The following is a 19,475-nucleotide window of genomic DNA, read 5'->3' on the forward strand; positions in this document are numbered from 1 at the left end:
TTTCCCTATAGTTTAGTGAATCTATGAAAGCTTGTCTATCACACACATATACGTAAGCACACATGCGGTATCTCCTCAGGCCTGTGATGTTTGGGCAAGTTTGTCCTGGCATACCCTCTTATGCCCTTTGCCCTTCCTATCTCTGAACCCTGGGGGAGACAAATAAATATCTTCTCCCTGAATTCCTGATAAACATACTCCGTTTATACATATATTTTCTTTGCCTTGGGGCACAGACCCACCTCACCTCAGCTCAGGGAGGAAAGCAACAATTCACTACATACTACCCCACTAAGGACCTGTTCACTCTCTCCATGTGCCTTCATTAGCCTCCCTACAAGTTAGCAGCCACTTCCCAAAGTCCCAGGGGAGCCTCACGTCATGGCCTGATATATGGACTCGATGCCATAGCGCATGGCAAATTCATCCACAATTTCTTGGGCAGTCTCATCAAAGTACACCTTCCATGCATCATCTCCTCGAGCCTCAGGGATCAGGACTCCTCCACTACCCTGAATGTCTGTGAGGTAATGGAAAAGGTTCTGCAGGAGACAGAGCAAAGGAAAAGAGTTAAATACATATTAAAAACAAAACCAAAAACTGGTGGTAAAGTCCAGGAGAATGTGAATAGGGTGCCAAAGAAATTCTGTCTTTCAAGTCATTGCTAGTTCCTCGTGTGGTCCCAGTAGGCTGCACTTACATTAGTGAAAGAAAACTAAGGCTGGGATTATTACTTGGGCTCTCTGGGGTAGCACAGTGAATAAAAAACAGGTCCCAGATCTTCAACCATTCAGCAATCCTATTTACTGTCAAGGACCCTTCCCAGCACAGCTTTCTGACACCCCCATCTACCAAGGGCTGGCTCACCTCATGGAGACACGTATACTGCACGTGATATGGTGCTACCTTCTCCTCCCCCTTGATCTCCACACTGATTTGTAGTCGGATAGCCCCTGAGACGGCTGATTTATCTGTCCTCTTCTCTAAGAAGAAAAGAACCAGAGATTGACACCAATGCAACTACAGAGAACACAGACATCCCTCATCCTGGTTTAACCCAAGGAAAAAGAGGCACTGATGTAGGGGTTCACCAAAGAGGGTGAACTTACTCCAGCGACCACATCGTCTATACATATCCCAAATATTCCCCATAGAAATTCTCTTATGCCATTAAGAGAATAGGGAGCTAAAACTATTAGAGGTGAGCATGAAAATTAAAGGGCCTTCTGAAATCTGAAGAATGTCCAGCCAGAGTGAGTTCCAGCCACTTCCACACCTCTGTCCCCCATCTCCACACATGATCGGTTCTCTGCAGGTAAGGCACACTCTGTATAGAGGAATGCTTTAGGGACTGAGTGATGGTTTTAGTAGATAAGATTTTCCCCCAGATTTTCCATTCATACTATCACTTCTCAGCAACTTTCTCTGGTCCTGTTTCCTTACCCAAGTTGTACCAGACGTCCATCTCACCACTCAGTGTCCGAACCTCAATAATGGTTTGGCCAAGGAAATCATCAGACTCTCGCTTTAGCCGCTGCTTTACTCTCGACTTGATGTCATCATCCTCATCCCATACACGTACCTTGATGCGGTCAGAAGAGTTGTGGCACTCACTGTGAGAGAAACAGGCAAGCTCTGCTAGGGACCAACAAAGCAACACCCATTCTTAGTACTTCCAATTCCCTCCCAAAGCTCCATCAACTGTACTTGAGGCCCTGCAGAGGAAGAGAAGGAGTCAGGGAACAGTGGTACTAAAGTTCCAAGTGAGACAAACTATCCTAGTCAGCCTGGGTGGCTCTACATACCATTATTGAGTCCTTATTCCCTTGACACAAAGAAGGGTGGGGGTTGGGGGGAAGAGTAATTAGGGACAATTCTGATTTCCTGTGCTGCTAGCTGTATCAACACCACCAAACGGTGGACAAATGCTAAAGACCCCTAGGAAGCAACTGCTAGTTCCCTTCCCAAAGTCAGTAAAGGTGTTAATGTTCATGATATGTCCATCTGGTCATATCTGCTTAGCTTTCCATCCAGCTCCCCCACCTATCTAAGTATGTGCTTGGTGAACTTCATTTTTTAAAACCCAGTTGAATTGTTATTTTTCCCTATGATGTTTGCTTTGGAAAAGGGAGTTTGGCCAGGTACCCCACATGCTCTCCTTCCCTCACAGGTGCTTACGGGATCCTACTGCCTCATACAATGATAGAATTTGCTGCTTTTTTTCTCTGTGTTCTCATAGTATCTTTGCACATCCCATTGAAATACTATAGTATAACTGCTGGTCTACTGAAAAATAGACAAATCGACAAGGAACTTCTTGAAGGCAGATTGTCTTATACATTTTATTTTTTTTAAGATTTTATTTATTAGAGAGACAGAGAGAAAGAAAGAGCAGGAGGAGGGGTAGGGGGAGAGGGAGAAGCAGGTTCTCCACTGAGCAGGGAGCCCAATGGGCGTGCGATCCCGGGATCCTGAAATCACGACCTGAGCTAAAGGCAGACACTTAACCAACTGAGCCACCCAGGTGCGCCATGTCTTGCCCATTTTAGATACACAATATCATCTACAGTGTCTTCTACAGAATAGGGGTTTAAGAATGTATTTGCTATTCATGTCTTCTGCCCATTTATTGGCTTATTTGTTTTTTGGGTGCTGAGTTTGAGAATTTCTTTATAGATGTTGGATATCAGCCCTCTATCTGTAGTATCATTTGCAAAAATCTTCTCCCATTCTGTGGGTTGCCCCTTTGTTTTGTTGACTGTTTCCTTTGCTGTGCAGAAGCTTTTTACCTTGATAAAGTCCCAAAAGTTCAATTTTGCTTTTGTTTCCCTTGCCTTTGGGGACGTGTCTTGAAAGAAGTAGCGTGGCTAATGTCGAAGAGGTTACTGCCTATGTTCTCCTCTAGGATTTTTTTTTTAAAGATTTTATTTATTTATTTGACAGAGGGAGAGAGAAAGCACAAGGAGGCAGGCAGGCAAGCAGTGGAAGAGGGAGAAGCAGGCTCCCTGCTGAGCACAGAGCCTGATGTGGGGCTCGATCCCAGGACACTGGGATCATGACCCGAGCAGAAGGCAGACGTTTAACCGGCTGAGCCACCCAGGCGCCCCTCTCCTCTAGGATTTTGATGGATTCCTGTCTCACACTGAGGTCTTTCATCCACTTTGAGTTTATCTTTGTGTATGGTGTAAGAATGGTTGTCATTCTTCTGTATATAGCTGTCCAATTTTCACAGCACCATTTATTGAAGAGACTATCTTTTTTCCATTGCGTATTTTTCCTGCTTTGTCAAAGATTACTTGACCATACAGTTGAGGGTCCGTATCTGGGCTCTCTATTCTGTTCCATTGGTCTATGTGTCTGTTTTTGTGCCAGTATCATGCTGTCTTGGTGATCACGGCTTTGTAATATAGCTTAAAATCAGACAACATGATGCCCCCAGTTTTGTTGTTTTTTCCCCCAACATTTCCTTGGCAATTCGGGGTCTTTTCTGATTCCACACAAATTTTAGGATTGTTTGTTCTAGCACTTTGAAAAATATCATTGGAATTTTGATCGAGATGGCGCTGAAAGTATAGATTGCTCTGGGCAGCACAGACATTTTAACAATGTTTATTTTTCTGATCCATGAGCATGGAATGTTTTTCCATCTATTTGTGTCTTCTTCAATTTCTTTCATGAGTGTTCTGTAGTACCTAGAGTACAGATCCTCTACCTCTTTGGTTAGGTTTATTCCAAGGTATCTTATGGTTTTTGGTGCTATTGTAAATGGAATCAATTCTCTAATTTCTCTTTCTACAGTTACAAAAAACAAATAATCAAGTCAATAAATGGGTAGAAGACATGAACAGACACTTCTCCAAAGAAGACATACAAATGGCTAACAGACGCATGTAAAAAGTATTCATCATCATTAGCCATCAGGGAAATTCAAATCAAAACCACACTGAGATACCACCTTACACCAGTTAGAATGGCAAAAATTGACAAGGCAAGAAACAACAAATGTTGGAGAGGTTGTGGAGAAAGGAAAACCCCCTTATACTGTTGGTGGGAATGCAAGTTGGCACAGCCACTTTGGAAAACAGTGTGGAGGTTCCTCAAAAAATTAAAAATAGAGCTCCCTATGACCCAGCAATTGCACTACTCGGTATTTACTCCACAGACACAGATGTAGTGAAAAGAAGGGCCATATGCACCCCAATGTTCATAGCAGCAATGTCCACAATAGCCAAGCTGTGGAAAGAGCTGAGATGCCCTTCAACAGATGAATGGATAAAGAATATGTGGTTCCTATATACAATGGAATATTACTCAGCCATCAGAAAGGATGAATACCCAACTTTTACATCAACATGGATGGGACTGGAGGAGATGATGCTAAGTGAAATAAGTCAAGCAGAGAAAGTCAATTATCATATGGTTTCACGTATTTGTGGAACATAAGGAATAGCATGGAGGACATTAGGAGAAGGAAGGGAAAAATGAAGGGGGAGAAATTGGAGGGGGAGACGAACCACGAGAGACTATGGACTCCAAGAAACAAACTGAGGGTTTTAGAGAGGAGGGGGTGGGGGATGGGTTAGCCTGGTGATGGGTATTAAGGAGGGCACATATTGCATGGAGCACTGGGTGTTATACGCAAACAATGAATCATGGAACACTACATCAAAAACGAATGATGTACTGTACAGTGACTAACATAAGATAAAATAAAAAAGAATGTATTTGCTAAATGGATAAAAACAGGCAAAACTGACTACAGAGTCAATTCATTTAGAATTAATTTAGAATAAAAAGAATTCAAGCAGGAACCACTCAGATTCTTAAAGAAGTAGGTGCTCCACCCAGTAACTACTGCCTCTGAACTGGAGGCCAACTGTACTCGGCCCCAATCCCTTTCCACATGACTTCTCCAGGGAGCCAAGAGAAGAAAGTCTCTACATAACCAGCCGGCTTAGCTAATTCAGACTCTTAAGTCCTGGTCCTAGGCCTTAGGGGTGTGACAAAGCATCTAGATTCTCCAAACATTATTCCATGTCCTAGATAAGAGCTTGCCACTTTTCAACAACCATCCCTTACTGTCTTATGAAATAGTCTGTAAGAAAATGAGACAATAGGAAAGGGAGTAGGAGTAGGAGCTGAGGCAGGAGAAAAAGCAGAGCCTTTTAAGGGAAATGGAAACTTCTCCGGACCCCAGATTTCTATCTTCAAGTCAGAATTACTCAGACATTCCTTCCCAACTCTCCAGAAGAGTCTAATCCTTCCTAGGCAGGATGGCAAGGCTGAGAGGTACACAATAGGGTGGTCAGTCCCTGGTTTTGTCACTGAGCAGTAGGAAAATCTAACACTAGAAAAAGCAGTATGGAGTGCCCAGGAGTCCCTTTAATAGCCCTACTTAAGACAGGGCCTGGGTAAAGTAATCCTGACGTAACAGTCCATAAAAAAAAAACCCAGGAAATAAATGGCTGCTGCCCAATTGAAGCCTGTGAGAAATGGGTTTTCTCCAGTGCCACTGCCCCATCCCTCTTAGGGTCCAAGCCAAGAATAATAGGATTTAATGCTGCTTCTAATGTACATACAGTCCCAGGTAAGACAAAGCCTTCTGTGACTTACAAATGGAACTTCTCTTCCCAAACAGGATTCAGGTTCCCAAAAATAGTCTTGGTACGCTTCTTGGTTTTGCCCACTTGCACAGTCACGTAAGGGTCACTGGATCCTGTCTTGTCCTTGGCTTGTAGGCCCTGGGCACACACCACTGCAACCCAATTACAGAGGAGGAGGCTTTAGAGTACATTCCAGAAGTCAGAAGTCCTCCATAGCACCACTCATATGTTCTCCATCTTAGAGCAGTCTCTATCTGCTCCTTGCAAGGGAACACTAATCTCAGTTCTCCACATCTACGCTTAGTCCTGGGCCACCAGTCTTTCTCTCAAAAGCTGGCCCAAGAATCCCACCTGCTCACCAGAGCCCTAACTGACCACTTACCCCTAATATTGATATATACATGCTTCAGCCACACCCACCAAGCTAGTAAAGCACTAGTTTAACTATTCCCTGATCTCCTACCTATCCTGTTTCCCCCACCCCTACCTCTTGTAATATGAGACGTTAACCAAGTACATAACATCAGATTGTTACCAAATCCTTCATTATCATTCATATCACTTGTAGATGCTGGCCTTGCTCTCCCAATACCTGATGGCACCAGGGTCTAGGAGAGGGGAAGGCCTTCCCTTCTTCCCTCAATTCTATCTTCTTTCCCTCTAGCCCCCTGTTCCCTCAACTCAGGATGCTTCTTCCCCAGGTTCCTCCCCACAGCCTAGGCATTCCTGTCCTCTCAAACTTTGGCCTACTCACCAGTGATGGTAATTTTGGCCGACCATTTGGAGGTGCCATCCAGTACACTCTGCTTCACTGTTTTCATCTGTTGCACATGGGCAACTTTGCTTACAGTAAAGATATCTCGGATGACCTCAAAGATCTCTGGCTTATTCCGCTCTCGGATCTTCATGCGGTCCTTCATGGCCATGATTATGTTCTGGGTCCGGTCCTCAGCTCCATGTTTAGAACTTTTTTCTGCAGCCCCTGAATAATGACCAGAGACAGAAAGTAAGATAACCAATAGGCCACCCACCAGACCAAGGGTCAGGCTGAGGAATAGGGCCTGGGAGAGGTCACTGAGAAGTAGAAGGAGCTTAACACTGGGATGGCCCTGGGAAAAGTTAACCAATATGGGACCTGCTGAAGTTTAATGCCTGGCTAGTGGAATTTAAGCAGCAAAAACTTGATAATTATTATGGGGGTTTATTATACTATTTCACTTAGATATATATTGAATTTTTCATCAAAAAAAAAGAAACAAAAAGTGTAGCTTAGCCTGAAGTTGGCCTTGTCTTTCTTCTATCCCACATGGTTGAGAGGTACCCTTCAAGTTTAAGGCCAAAATACCACCAATGGGTATCTCAGTTACCAGGGAGGGTGGGTGGGTGCACATGACAACTCCACCAATCTCATCCAACTTCCAAGTCATGATACAGATCCCAGAGTTCATCAGAGCATACACTGGATTCTGCCTCAGGACTCTAATGCCTTTAATCTCAGAAAATAATGTAGTATAGAAAGAAAAGTATGGCCTTTGGTATGAGACAGGGTTGGGTTTAAATCCTCACTCCACCACTCCTAGCTGGGTAAACCAGGTTCTTCTAAGAAATCAGCACTTAACTCTTGGGATTTTAAGAAGCATTATGTTAGCATATATAAAGCATCTGGCCCAGAGCCTGGCACCTAACAGGAACTCAAATAAATGGTCGCTTTTATTGTTACCAGCATCATTATTATCCTGGCAGAGATGGCAAGGGACATCTTTACCGGCTGTGACGCCAGATAGCTCATCTCAGAGGCTAGCAGGTTTCCCCTGCTGTCCTAAGGATTATGGCAGAACAGACTCCTCTGATGTGTTTCACCAAATGGGCTTGTCACAAAGGGGTCCTTCCTTCTTTTACTGACTCTGCAGACTGGCTCTTACCTCTCTCTATTCTCCAAAGGCTTGGGCCTTTTCTACAAAACCTGGAGCAAAAATTAAGGCCAACATCTGCATCCTAACCCTGGAAAGACGGTAAGTGGATCTTCTGTCACAGGAGGCCCACAGTAGGGCAATTCATTCCACCCTAAGCTTCACAGAAGCTTTAGGCAGAAGATACTTTCTGATAAATGAAAAATGACCTGGGTTGCATCCTAGTCTTGCCATTTAGCTAGCATATCCCATGCACTGCTACTTCCTTGGATTAGCACCTCTAGAAGGCCCTTGAGAAAAAGGTAGACACTCTTGCTACAGAGCAGCATTTCAGAAGGTTTCCAGCAAGCTGCCTATACAGTCTGTCTGGCTGCTAGTTCTCAGCAATTAAAGCAAGAGTCTGCTGACACCTGTGCTTCTCACCGCAACCACCCCCCCCCCGCCATGATGGGTTTGGGCAAAGTCATCACCAGCATTCATATTCAGTCTTTTCAGAGCCCCATTTCTTCCACTGACTTTGTTCTACCTGTTTCTGCATGTCTGCTGTAGCCATGCCACTGGCACCAATCTAGGGCTCTTCGCAGAAAGACATTTTAAGGGAACAATTCTTTGAAGCCTCTCTCTGGGCCCCATTTGTGTCACATATCTTTCCTTGGGATAATGAAGTGCTTATGAGTCTAAAGGTAACCTTCCTTTCTCCTCCCACAATCCTTGAAACTTTCTTTGCTATGGCTTAGCTCTGAATAACACCTGAAAGACCTGGAGGAGCAAGAAAATACTTTCCCACATCCCTAACCCCCGCTCCTCCTGAGGTCTAGCCACAGTGGTATAAGCCCTGCAGGAGCAGAGCAAGGAGCAAGAATTTGGAGGGCTGCCAACTCCTTTGACAGAAACTTGTTGCTTTTCCTGCTCCTATTTGCCCCACTCCATGATGGCACAACAAATCACGTATTTAGTCAGGGCCTTGGGGGTCTGGCACATTCTCCTCTGGGACCTCTGCCTGATCCATTTGATGGTTCTGTTCCTGGCACTCTGTCTAAAAGCTGCATCTATAATCAAGGAAAAAAATGCCACCTTCCCTGGGTCCTAGGGTCTATACTTTAAGAGGTTCTTCTGTGAAGTGTGGAAACTCACAGAACTCCCTCATTAGTTTTGGTCCCCAATTAAACATATTCTAGTCATTTGGGCAATATGGCCACTGCAGCATGTACACTACTCAAGCAGATTCTGGGATCATCTGAATCCTAGAAGAGATCCAATTCTGCCACAGGGCCACAGAAAGCTCAAAAAATGTTTTCCTAAAGGTGCTTGAGCGAGTGCTATAAGACCTGTTATTTGGAAAGGCAATGCCCCTTGACTCAAGACCGTACTTTCTCTGAAAAAGAAAGAGCTCAAAGATCAGGTAAACCAGAGGAATGACAGTCTGGCCATCCTAGCTCTTTGTTGCAAGACTATTTTGGAGAGGCCCTGCTGTCCCTGCTCTACACTCCTCACCACAGGGGCACTCACGCTGCAGGCAGTCGGCGTTGAGCAGGTCCTGGCACTTCTCATGGCACTTGACTCCACACTCACTGCAGCGCATGCCCTGCCGGGCAATGCCCCAGAGCAGACCTTCACATTCATAGCAGTAGGTCGGGGTAGTGGCCGTCCAGACCTCAAAGTTGTGAGGTGTGGTGCACGAGATGGGGTAGATTAAGGCCTGCAGGGTTTTCTTATACACATGGGATTTCTGAAAGACACATACCCCATCACCCGCCAACAACTTTAGGTCTCTGCTGAGAGATACCAGAACTGAGATCCTTGCAGGGTAATCAAGACCCTGGTTTCTCCTCTGGCAATAAAGGAGAGACTCTAGCCTGGCCCAGCCCATAGCCAAGACTGGAAGAAAGAAGCCCCCCAATGTCATGTGCTCCTGGTCATCCAAGAGAGATCTGACTTGAATGCTACATCTGAACCTTTTCCCAGCGTTCAAGGTTTCTAAGGAAACAGAGGATACTAGCCCCACCATAAAACCCTGAGTTCATTGGTCACATACTCCAACGTGAGACTTGGTCTTACCTTTGTTCTGGCTCCTTACCTCTTCCAGCGTTTCTGGAAGCTTTTTATCTGTTTCATTAATGATGTGTGCCCAACACTCTTGAATTCTCAGTTAGTATGGCTATAAAGATGATAACCAGTTTTTAGGCCAGTGGACTCACAAAAGCCCATGGGTCACTTACCAGCTCTTCATCCTTGAGAGAGGTGCGTGTAGCCATTGCAGAAGAAATCCCTGCCTTCCGGGACTGGACCAATGACTGTGAGAGAAGACCTGCTGTCAGCCTTGGCTACTGCCAAGGGCTGGCAAAGTCCTAGGAAGGGAGTTTCAGTGACCAAAGTGACTTGACTACTTGACTTACTACCTTCTCTCTAATTTACTGTCATTCAAAGGGACTGCCCATGGGTTCTAGGTAATAAGAATGCCAAGTTAAGATCTAAAACACAAGACCCTTGGGACTATTCTAACAATGTTAGAATGGCACTTCTCTTAGGGCACCTATCATCCAAAGAGTTTCTCTTTCCTTCCCTATTGGTAGGTTTCCTACCCCTCGTTTATAGGAAGGCAAAGGAAAATGACAAGTTTAGAATTACAGTAGGAAACAGGTCATTAAGAAACTATGTCAGAGTCATATTTAAGAACCATCACTGAGAATGATGCCATGCTATCCTTTATCCCTGGGGACCAACCCACACCCACATAATCCCAGGTGGTTATAGAGGCCAGCAGCCCAAATGAGCAGGACACTTGGCAAGTGAAAGGGGCAATGTAACCTCAGTCAATCAAGGCAGGGGATTAAATCTGAGAGCTGGGACTGCTCTGCTAGCCAAGCTGTCATGTAAAGGAACCTAATGTATCTGCCACGCCCAGGCTTTAGGGACAACCCCTGGAGAGGCACATGGTTTCCCTAGGGCAATGGACATTGGGTAGACAGGAGGTATACTATCAGCCTAAGCAGGAGAAAGAGTTGGGAGGGGCCCACTTGGTTTGAGATGTGGATTCTTACGGAGGATGGAAAGGGGCTCTGGAGACACTCACCATAGCCTGTGCAGAGGACAGCAGAGAAAGGAACAACATGATGTTAAAGCCACCCCCAAGAGCATGAAAATACTTGCAGAGGCAACTGAAAGGTTCTTCCCTATAGTCTAATCAATGCAGGGAACAACATCCCAACCCCCTGCTTCTATTCACTAAAAATTATCTTCAACCCAGCCAGCTGTCCAGGGCCCAGAGCTTCTGCTCTAAGGAAGAGTTAAGCCAGGAAGCGAAATATAGGCAAGGTTAAAAGATGGAGAATGGGAGTAGGAAATGACTAAGACACTGCCATCCAACTAGTTAAGCAAAGAGGAGCTGGTGTGCAAGAGAGAGGGGGTGGATAGATATGGAGAAAAAGTAGGAAGAGAAAAAAAAGGAGATGGAAGATAATGAGAGAAAGTAATAAAGAGATGACCTCAGAACTTATCCTCATCCAACCAGCTTTATGGTGAGAGGAGATATACATTAGAAAGGAGGAAAAAGAGAAAGGAGAAATATACAAGCAGTAGGGAAGAAAGGAAGGAAGAAAAAAAAAAACAAGAGAAAATGGCAAAGGATAATTCCATTCAGCCAACTAAGGATAGAGAAACTGGTGGGGGAAAAAGAGCAGGGAATGGAGGAGAAATGGGAAAAGGAGTGGACAGAAAAAACAAAATAGACTGAATGGTGGGGGGGGAGCAGAAAATAGTACTAAGAAAAGGGGTTCAAGTCTTACTGAACTTCTAGCTTTAGAGCTCTAGGACTCTGGGAAAGCCTGGGCCCTACTCCATCCCCATCACCCACTAGGCTATGGAAAATTCCTTGAGTTCATCTTGCCGCAGGAGGCATGACCCAAGTTGGGACCTTCCAGTCATTCTGGAGGTCCTGAGATCAGCTTTAACTCCTAAGCTTGTTTCAATTCAATTCCACAATTTTTTTTTTATCATTACTTCTCAGTGTCAGACACTGAGTTATGTACTAGGGACATAGAAATACTCCAGAAAATCTATCTTAGGAGGAGACTGTCACTTTACCTCCAAGGGGTAGCATCAGTCATGCTCATTATACACTAAACACAATGATCTAGGTCAGGGCTAGAGGCAGTTTCCATTCCAGATCATCAAAGAAGGTTGTAGAGAGGAACAAGATACCTAGAAGACTACTTTGGAGCCCAGTTTTAAGGGCCCAAGCTATAGTTCCAGGTAGGAGCTTTAGCTAATGAAGAACCTGGGGCTCTAATGAGGGAGTAAGATAGAACAAGTCCAACTAAGGTCTCATCACTAAGTCTCAGTGGAGCTTTAGATGATACATTTTCAGACCAGTATCTGTCACTAAATGGACCACTACCAGTCCTAATAATATGCCAAGGCCCAATGGGAGATACCCCAAGCCTACAGCCTAAGTCTACAAAGAGTCACTCACCAGATCACTGACAAGCGGCAGTGGCTTCTTTCTGCGTAGATCTGGCATGCTGTCAATGCCATAGAGCCCTCCAGCTGGCCTGAGGAGAGAAGAAAATATGTCAGGACCTCCAGTCCTGCCTTGTTACTGGCAGGTTCAGTGTTCTATTTTCCTTGCTCACCCTCTCCCCAGAGGAAGATGAACTGATTTCCACCATATCTCTCTGAGAGGGGTAAGAAGACACAAAGTGAGAGAAATAAAGACATGGAATGATGAGCAATGGAATCTGCTCTCAGAGTGCCCTTCTGAGTCTCCTTCTATAGTTTTAGCCAAAAATCAAGAGCTCTTTTATCCCATAACAACACTTCAAGGCACCTCTGTTTATTTGAAGGCCTCTGTACTCCATAATGCAAGGACGGAATTGGTAGTTAAGAGGGCCTCTCCCTACACTCAGGCCAGAGACACTGCTCCCCTAAGATAAGTGTTTCCTGTTCTATGCTAGAACAGAGCCCATGGGAATGGCTCTACAGAAGATCTGCTGCCTAAGCAAGACTGCTAATGACATTAGGAGATGACCTTCTCTATCGTGAGTAAAAGAGTCACCAGTTCTGTCCATCCAAGCATCCTGAAGAAAAAGGGTCTCCATGGAAAGAGGAGTCTGCATAACCAAGTGGAGGCAGGAAAGGTGGGATAGAAGATTTCCAAAAGGCCACTTAGAGGGGAAAAAAGACCATTCAGGAAGGAAACAACAGACGGACTCTGAAAGTCTGGCCGAGGCCTATGGATACATCAACAGGGACCAGGAAAAAAAAATTATAGCTGGAGCAACTGGAGATTTCTAAAATTTTTATACCTTTTATATGCTTATTAATTTTGTTGTTCTTTGCCATTTCTTCCATAACCATATGCAATAACAATAAAGAGAATATCCTAGAACACCATTCTCACAATGAGATAAACTGGATTTTATCCCCAACTCTTCTACTAATTCACTACATGTCCTGTGCCAAAATTACTTCCTCTCTTTGGGTCTTGATGCCATTCTATAAAGGAATGAACTACAAAATTTCTCTGACCTTTTGGAAGCTGATATTCTGAGCCTCAATAAAAAGAACTCATGTACTTGGCCTTAATGAAAACAAGGAGATGGGAAAGGTGATAAGGTAGTTGCGTGGTACACCACGACTGGTCTAAAAAGAGATGTTGCAGAAGATTAAGTAGGTACTGCCAGTTAGCTATATAGGCAAAAAATGGAGCCACAAACTAGATCAAGGCCAAGAGTTGCAACAGGCAACCTGATATGTTCATTTCTAATAAACTAGCTTCCTAAACACAGGAAATGAACTTTGCTTTCAATGAGACTACCAGACCTAGGGAAGTTCTAAACCTGTACCAGCTTCCAAGGACTAAGCTAAAGGAAAGACAACAGGGAGACATTTAGAAAATCACTGCATGGCCCCACTTAAAAATAGCTTAAAAGGGGCGCCTGGGTGTCTCAGTCGTTAAGTGTCTGCCTTCGGCTCAGGTCATGATCTCAGGGTCCTGGGATCGAGCCCCGCATCGGGCTCCCTGCTTCTCCCTCTCCCGCTCCCACTGCTTGTGTTCCCTCTCTCGCTGTGTCTCTCTGTCGAATAAATAAATAAAATCTTTTAAAAAAATAGCTTAAAAAATTAAATATACAAATAACTTAGCTATGTTCCATTGTCATGTATGTATTTTACAACCATTAGAAGAAAAAAGCTAAAGTCCCAAAGAAGGTCTGTAGAAAAAGCAACTGGTACCACAAGTTTGTGGTTAATTCTAAAAACTATAATATGTACCACTTAAGGGTTTTGCAACATAAATGAGCTTCAGACAACAGAAAAAAGGATAGTTCATTCAAATGACCAACTCTTGATTTAAGAAAGACAAATTACAAGGAAAAGGAGCATGTAAACATATAGTAGATAACTTTATGATCTGATCTTATTTCTTCCCTGGTCATGAGGGAGAGGAGGCATCCACGGGGAACACTCATGTCAACAGGCCTATATGGGACAAGGAGAGAAAGAAGATCCTGAGAAATAATGGGCAGTTCATGTGCCCCAGGAAGGAGGGGGAGGCACTTAAACTCTTTCCTCTCAAGAACAGTCAGTTATAGGCAGCAGTTGAGCAGCTTAAAATGACTCTCTGCTGCAGTCACATGGGTCTGAGATTCTCAAACAAGAAAGCACAGACAGAACACACTGAGCTCATAAAGGATGTTACTTATGTCTTGACTAGAGTGGAATGGAATAAGTAAGTGACTCACATCAGCTGAATTCAGGACAGAACCCAGAGAGTAATCTAATCAACTACACTATCAACAATGGAATAAAAAAGAACTGTGTCAAACACAGATATTTTTCTAGTTTCCTCTTTCTTCTACCTAAAGGGTAGATCATTACTAAGATGCAATGAATCAGAAATTCTAGAGGCAAGGATAGGGAAGCCCCAAGTCTCCCTTCCCTGCTCCAGGGGAACCACTCTATAAAGCTCTCTCTTCTGTCTCTGAGGAATCAGTCTGCAGAGTTCTCTCCTCTCCCCAGAGAACCAACCGATCCGTATAGTAGAGCCTCTTCTTTCCCAGGATCCAATTTATGGAGCTTTTTCTACTGCTTCCCAGGGGAAAACCTGGAAGTCGCATGAGAGACTATAAAATCCATGGAAACCTTGTAGGGAATCACTTACCCTTCCGGGAGCCACTGGGGCAAAGAGGGGTGACCATCATCTGGAATCTTTAAAAAAAGATAGAAAAAAAGTTAGATCCTAGAAAAGATGCGAGATAGCCATCTTTCTTTGGTCAGGCAGTGAGTAGTAAAGCAGGAAGCTCAGAAAAGTGTAGGTTACATACAAAATGTGGTGACATGGCCAGACTGATGTCTAAGCCAATGCTCTGATCAGCCAGAGTAACAAGAGGGTTGCTGAAATGAGAACTTCCTTGTCTCCCTTCTCCCCAGTGAATAGGAAGGATATAAAGTCAAGCTCACTGAGATCTCAAAGCTAAGGTTTCACTGGGGAGTGAGAGGTGCCAGAACTTATATCCCCCTCACACAATCCACTGGTATACATAACAGTAAGCCAAGGCTTACAAAAAAAAAGGGGGGTCCATTTGGGGCTTCCAGGTCTCTTAAGAAAAAGGACAACTTCATATAGAGTCTTCTAGTTATATTCATAAGTTCCCTTTGCTGTCACAGAGTGGTGACTTGGTCTTTCTGGATTCCCATCTCATCTTGTGATTTGACTTGGCTTAGGTTACTTAAAGTTCTAACTCATAGACACTCTACATTTGATAAGCTCTCTCTATATATAACAAAAGAACCCAGGGTAGATTAGATACTTAAATTATCTTCTGGTGGACTTTATGAGCTCTATAATGAGAAATTGAAAACTGAGGTACCAAATAATTCAAGGAAGAAACAGTTTGAGAACAGTTTTTAAAGGTTTCTCCATAAACAAACGAATGAACAAACAAACCCACAGAAAAAAAATCCTTTAAGCAGTGTACAGAGCAAAGTTCCAAAGCTTCCAGGGCTCTCCAGAGAACCAACGGTAAATGCTGCTGAGGCTCAATAAACCTAGCGCTAGCAGGTCTGGGGCTTCCTGCCCCTTCCTTGTTCCCTTCCACCCCCCAAAACTTTCACGCCTCCTGATACCTGGGCTCCAGCTAATTATCCTGGAACAAACGAACTCTGAAGTAGGGAAGGCAGAAGTAAGGTGTTTAACTTTGTACAGGGGGTGAAGTTTTGGGAGAGCCACAGATGGGAGAAGTTATAGGTAAAATTAGACAAGCCAAAGTAGAAAAGGGAGAGATAGGGAGAGGTAGGGCAGCTATGTATATAGACTGATGTAAAAGTGGATAAGAATTACCCTGGGTCAGCAGTAGGCTCAATATGAACTTTGGACTAAAGACCCTTCTCAGATTGTCTGTGTTCTAAGCAAGCCTATCTGCCTATTGCCTACAGCCCTTCATGAACCCATTTCACCTTATCTGGCTCTTGTCCTGGTTCTGTGGGTGGGATAATACCAGCAAAACGACAGCCAAGCCCAAAAGGAAACCAGAAGTGGTTGATACACATCTCCTAAGGTTGCTTCTGAGGGGCAGCCCTATCCCTAAATCCCCAAATCCTACCACCCAGAACTTATCTTCCCTTTGAAAATTGTCACTGTACTGAGCAGATTTTTATTTCCTACCTAGAATTAGATGTTTGCCAGAAACCACAGACCTTAAGGAAACAAAGTCACAAAAGGTCTCTGGGAACCAGGGTTCAACAAGCTCAGATCATACACATATAGAGGAGACAAAGGATCTACTAAAGCCTGCAGACAAAGCATAGAGCATGCACACAGAGGTACTGAAGGAGGACTGAGAGTGAGAGGTCTAGATAAAGTACCTACAGCAGGTACATTCATAGACACAACTTATGCCTGAGGGAAACACAAGGTGATCATGGATCCTGCACATAGGGTGACGAAACGTGTGCACACCCATTTGAAGAAGGATTCAGTGTTCACCAGGGCTGGAATCACAGGCAACAGCAAACCCTCACTGTCTTCAAGAACCAGTGCTTACAGGCACAAAGCATTAGTTATACTGTGCATTCACATGGCATGGGGGAACCACATCACAGGTCTACAGAAGCTTGTGCTCACAGAGAGACCAAGAAACCTGCTCAGAGGCACAAAGCACATTCATACTTAGGACCCCAGGCAAGAGGCACAAAATGCCCACAGCAACTCCTGCTCCCAAATACAAAGTATATGCATGCTGGGCTCAGCAAGGGTTTACAGCATATGCCAACCTGCAGTAACAAGCAAAAAATGGACAAACACTGTGCAAAGTAGAAGAGGAGGGCAATCAGTGTTTGGGGTAGCCAAACTGAGTACGAGTATAAGCACACACATGCTACATTGAATGTGCACCATGCTGGCACACACATTTCTCACACTGTGCTCCAGGGATGTCTGCACACAAGAATGGAGCATGCCCACAAACTGCTTTCAGGAAAAACAGAATATCTGCATGAGCCAAAGCTCAGAGGCCAGATCATACACATGTGTGCATGCGCGCACGCATGCACACACATGCACACACACGCACACCGTGCTCAGGAGAGAAGGGTTGAAAATAGACAACAAAAAAGGCCCAAAGGGCCAGAGGCACAACCTGAACAGCTCCTCGCTTTCCTTCTGCAAGGAGAGAAAGAGCAGAAAAAAAGGGCAGAAAGGTTAGTAGATTCAGTCCCATAGCACGGAACCCAAAGAAAATGCCAGCTAAATCTCAAGGAACAAAGAAGGAAGGAAGAGGTCCTCTGAACAGCTGGGCAGTTCACAGAGCCTAGCTTCCAGAATCCTTACCTCCTGTATTGCCTGGCCCCTCCTTTTAGTTTAGACCATTCCTGGTTTGGCTAATCAAACTAAAGGACAAAGTCTACTGGGTGATTTCAGTCACCCTTTTCCAAACTGGCCTGCATGCAGCGTCATGGAAACCAGGGCCACAAGCTTTGTTACCAAGGGCCACTACAACAGGCTATCTGAACTAGCTAAGCACAAAGTGAGTTCCTTCCTCAGAAGCTATGTGTACTTACTCTGGATCTGCGATAAGTCCTCAAACCCCAAAGGCCTGGTAACTGGACCCATTCCATTTTACAATGCAGGCTTAGCAATGCATTTGCCCAACAAACCCTGGCCTGTTTTCCCAAAGCCTAAGTTAAGTTAGGACAGGTTAAGGCCTGAAGTTAAGGCTAGGACCAGGATGCTCAAAGGCTATAGTTGGGGGCATCACTTGGCCACTGCCCTAACAGAAGTCACCATGATCTAGATGATAAAACCATGACAGCAGCCCCAGGCCTGATTATCTATTAAATCGAGAACAATACTCCAAAGGATATGGATGCTTCCAGAAGGACTTTAGCAAGCCACAGTAGAGGAAGATAAAGTCCAGAAATTACTACTTCTCTTATTCATCAGACTACATTGCCTACTAGGACACATATGGAGAGCTCCACAGGTTTCCTTCTCTAAGGCAAGTCCATTCACCTGGGCCGATCATCTCTCCTCCTCTTTCTTTTCCCTCCCTTTTAAAGACCCACTGATATTACATAACAAGTAAAAGGGAGAATCACAGAAACTAATTCATAAGTTTCCAATTTTTCAGTTATTTCTAATGGCCTAATGGGTCACCTGACTTGACAGAAGAGTGAACTCAGGAATAGGAATCCTCCAAAACAGTGCACCTACAGGAATGTAGATGAAATGCAAAAGACACTTGCTGGAATGGGGCCATATCTCTTCTACATCTACTCCCACCTCCCCTACTGTACTCTGTTCTCTTTGAAAAAGAAAATTAGGCAAGGAACACTTTAACTGACCGGTGATTCAAATTGGAAAGGTTTCTCTCTATCTCCACTATCTTAAAAATACACTATACATCATGTCAAAGTTAATTTGTGTCTTTCTATTCTTCCCAGAGCTCCCCATAATGCCTAAGAATCTGCTGACAAGGCTCCATATATATATAATTTTACCCTTGTAGCCTGAGGGCTTAGCACATTTCCTATCATTTGTATATAGTGAAAGGAATCTGAACTTTCAGGACTTAGAAAACAACAGCTTCTAAGAACATGTGTTTTGCCCATGACCAGAGAAAACATAGGTCTCTTAGCCAATAGACTATACCATTTTTCAGACTCCAAGGAACTGCTGTACTAGCTCTTTAGTTTGTCCCATCTACTGGACAAACATAACAAAACCTTTTTCTTGCTAAGAGTCAAACTCTTTGTGCTTCCTAACTTCCTAAAATGCCTTAACATTTTTCCACTCAGATTTAGTTTTAAGTGCAGTGTAGCTATAGAACACCCACTCTGCCAAGAAAAAAAAAAAATCTCTGACCCCCCAAAAATGATTGCACTCTTCCAGAGAATACATTTTATAAGGAAGTGACATACTTCCACATTATTAAAACAATCTTAACTTCATTGCACTTGGGAGTCAAAAGACTTGAGGCACTCAACTTATATGAGCCTGCATTTCCTTAACTGTAAAAAGCAGGTAAGAACACTACCTCCCAGGGTTATAGTGAGGATTCATTTCTTCAACAAGTACTTATTGAGAACCTACTGCACACCAGGCACTGTTTTCAGTGCTGGTGATGAAGCAAAGATAATGAAACAAACTGCCTGATTTTGAGAAGCTTCTATTCTAGAGGAGGAGTTGATGACTAATAATGACAAAGACGATGACAGTAGCTAACACTATGTGAATATATTATCTATCTGACATTTTATTTGAATAAGCTCATTTATTTCTCCCAACAACTCTACTGGGTAAATACTATTATTATCTCCATTTTTTTTGTTGATTAAAGATTATCAGAGAGGTTAAGAAAGTTGCCTGAAGTCACAGCAAGGGGCAAAGCCAAAATTCAAAACAGTAATTTGGTTCCAGGATCTGGAACTATATACACATCATATCACTTCAAAATTCAGGTATGGG

General features: G+C 43.9%; 1 protein-coding gene across 22 annotated transcripts in view; it reads right to left on the reverse strand.

Moving 5' to 3' along the window:
- UNC13B (unc-13 homolog B) overlaps positions 1 to 19,475 on the reverse strand; it is a 215,324-nt gene that overhangs the window by 26,230 nt on the left and 169,619 nt on the right. For 8 of the 22 annotated variants that reach the window (XM_073881400.1, XM_073881406.1, XM_073881405.1 and 5 more), the window contains 9 exons: positions 14,673 to 14,719; positions 11,993 to 12,063; positions 9,733 to 9,821; positions 9,023 to 9,242; positions 6,358 to 6,585; positions 5,614 to 5,755; positions 1,444 to 1,613; positions 868 to 983; positions 379 to 542 (listed from right to left, as the gene is read on the reverse strand). In XM_073881400.1, coding sequence (XP_073737501.1) covers positions 379 to 542; positions 868 to 983; positions 1,444 to 1,613; positions 5,614 to 5,755; positions 6,358 to 6,585; positions 9,023 to 9,242; positions 9,733 to 9,821; positions 11,993 to 12,063; positions 14,673 to 14,719 — 1,247 coding nt within the window. Of the gene's footprint in view, positions 1 to 378; positions 543 to 867; positions 984 to 1,443; positions 1,614 to 5,613; positions 5,756 to 6,357; positions 6,586 to 9,022; positions 9,243 to 9,732; positions 9,822 to 11,984; positions 12,064 to 14,672; positions 14,720 to 17,148; positions 17,172 to 19,475 lie in introns of all 22 variants that reach the window. The other 14 variants (XR_012374930.1, XM_073881392.1, XM_073881397.1 and 11 more) reach the window with 3 other exon arrangements.

Source organism: Callorhinus ursinus, unplaced genomic scaffold (genome assembly GCF_003265705.2).
Source record: "Callorhinus ursinus isolate GAN/ISIS: 27379988/994484 unplaced genomic scaffold, GSC_fseal_2.0 scaffold42, whole genome shotgun sequence".
In the NCBI taxonomy this organism is placed as follows: domain Eukaryota; kingdom Metazoa; phylum Chordata; class Mammalia; order Carnivora; family Otariidae; genus Callorhinus; species Callorhinus ursinus.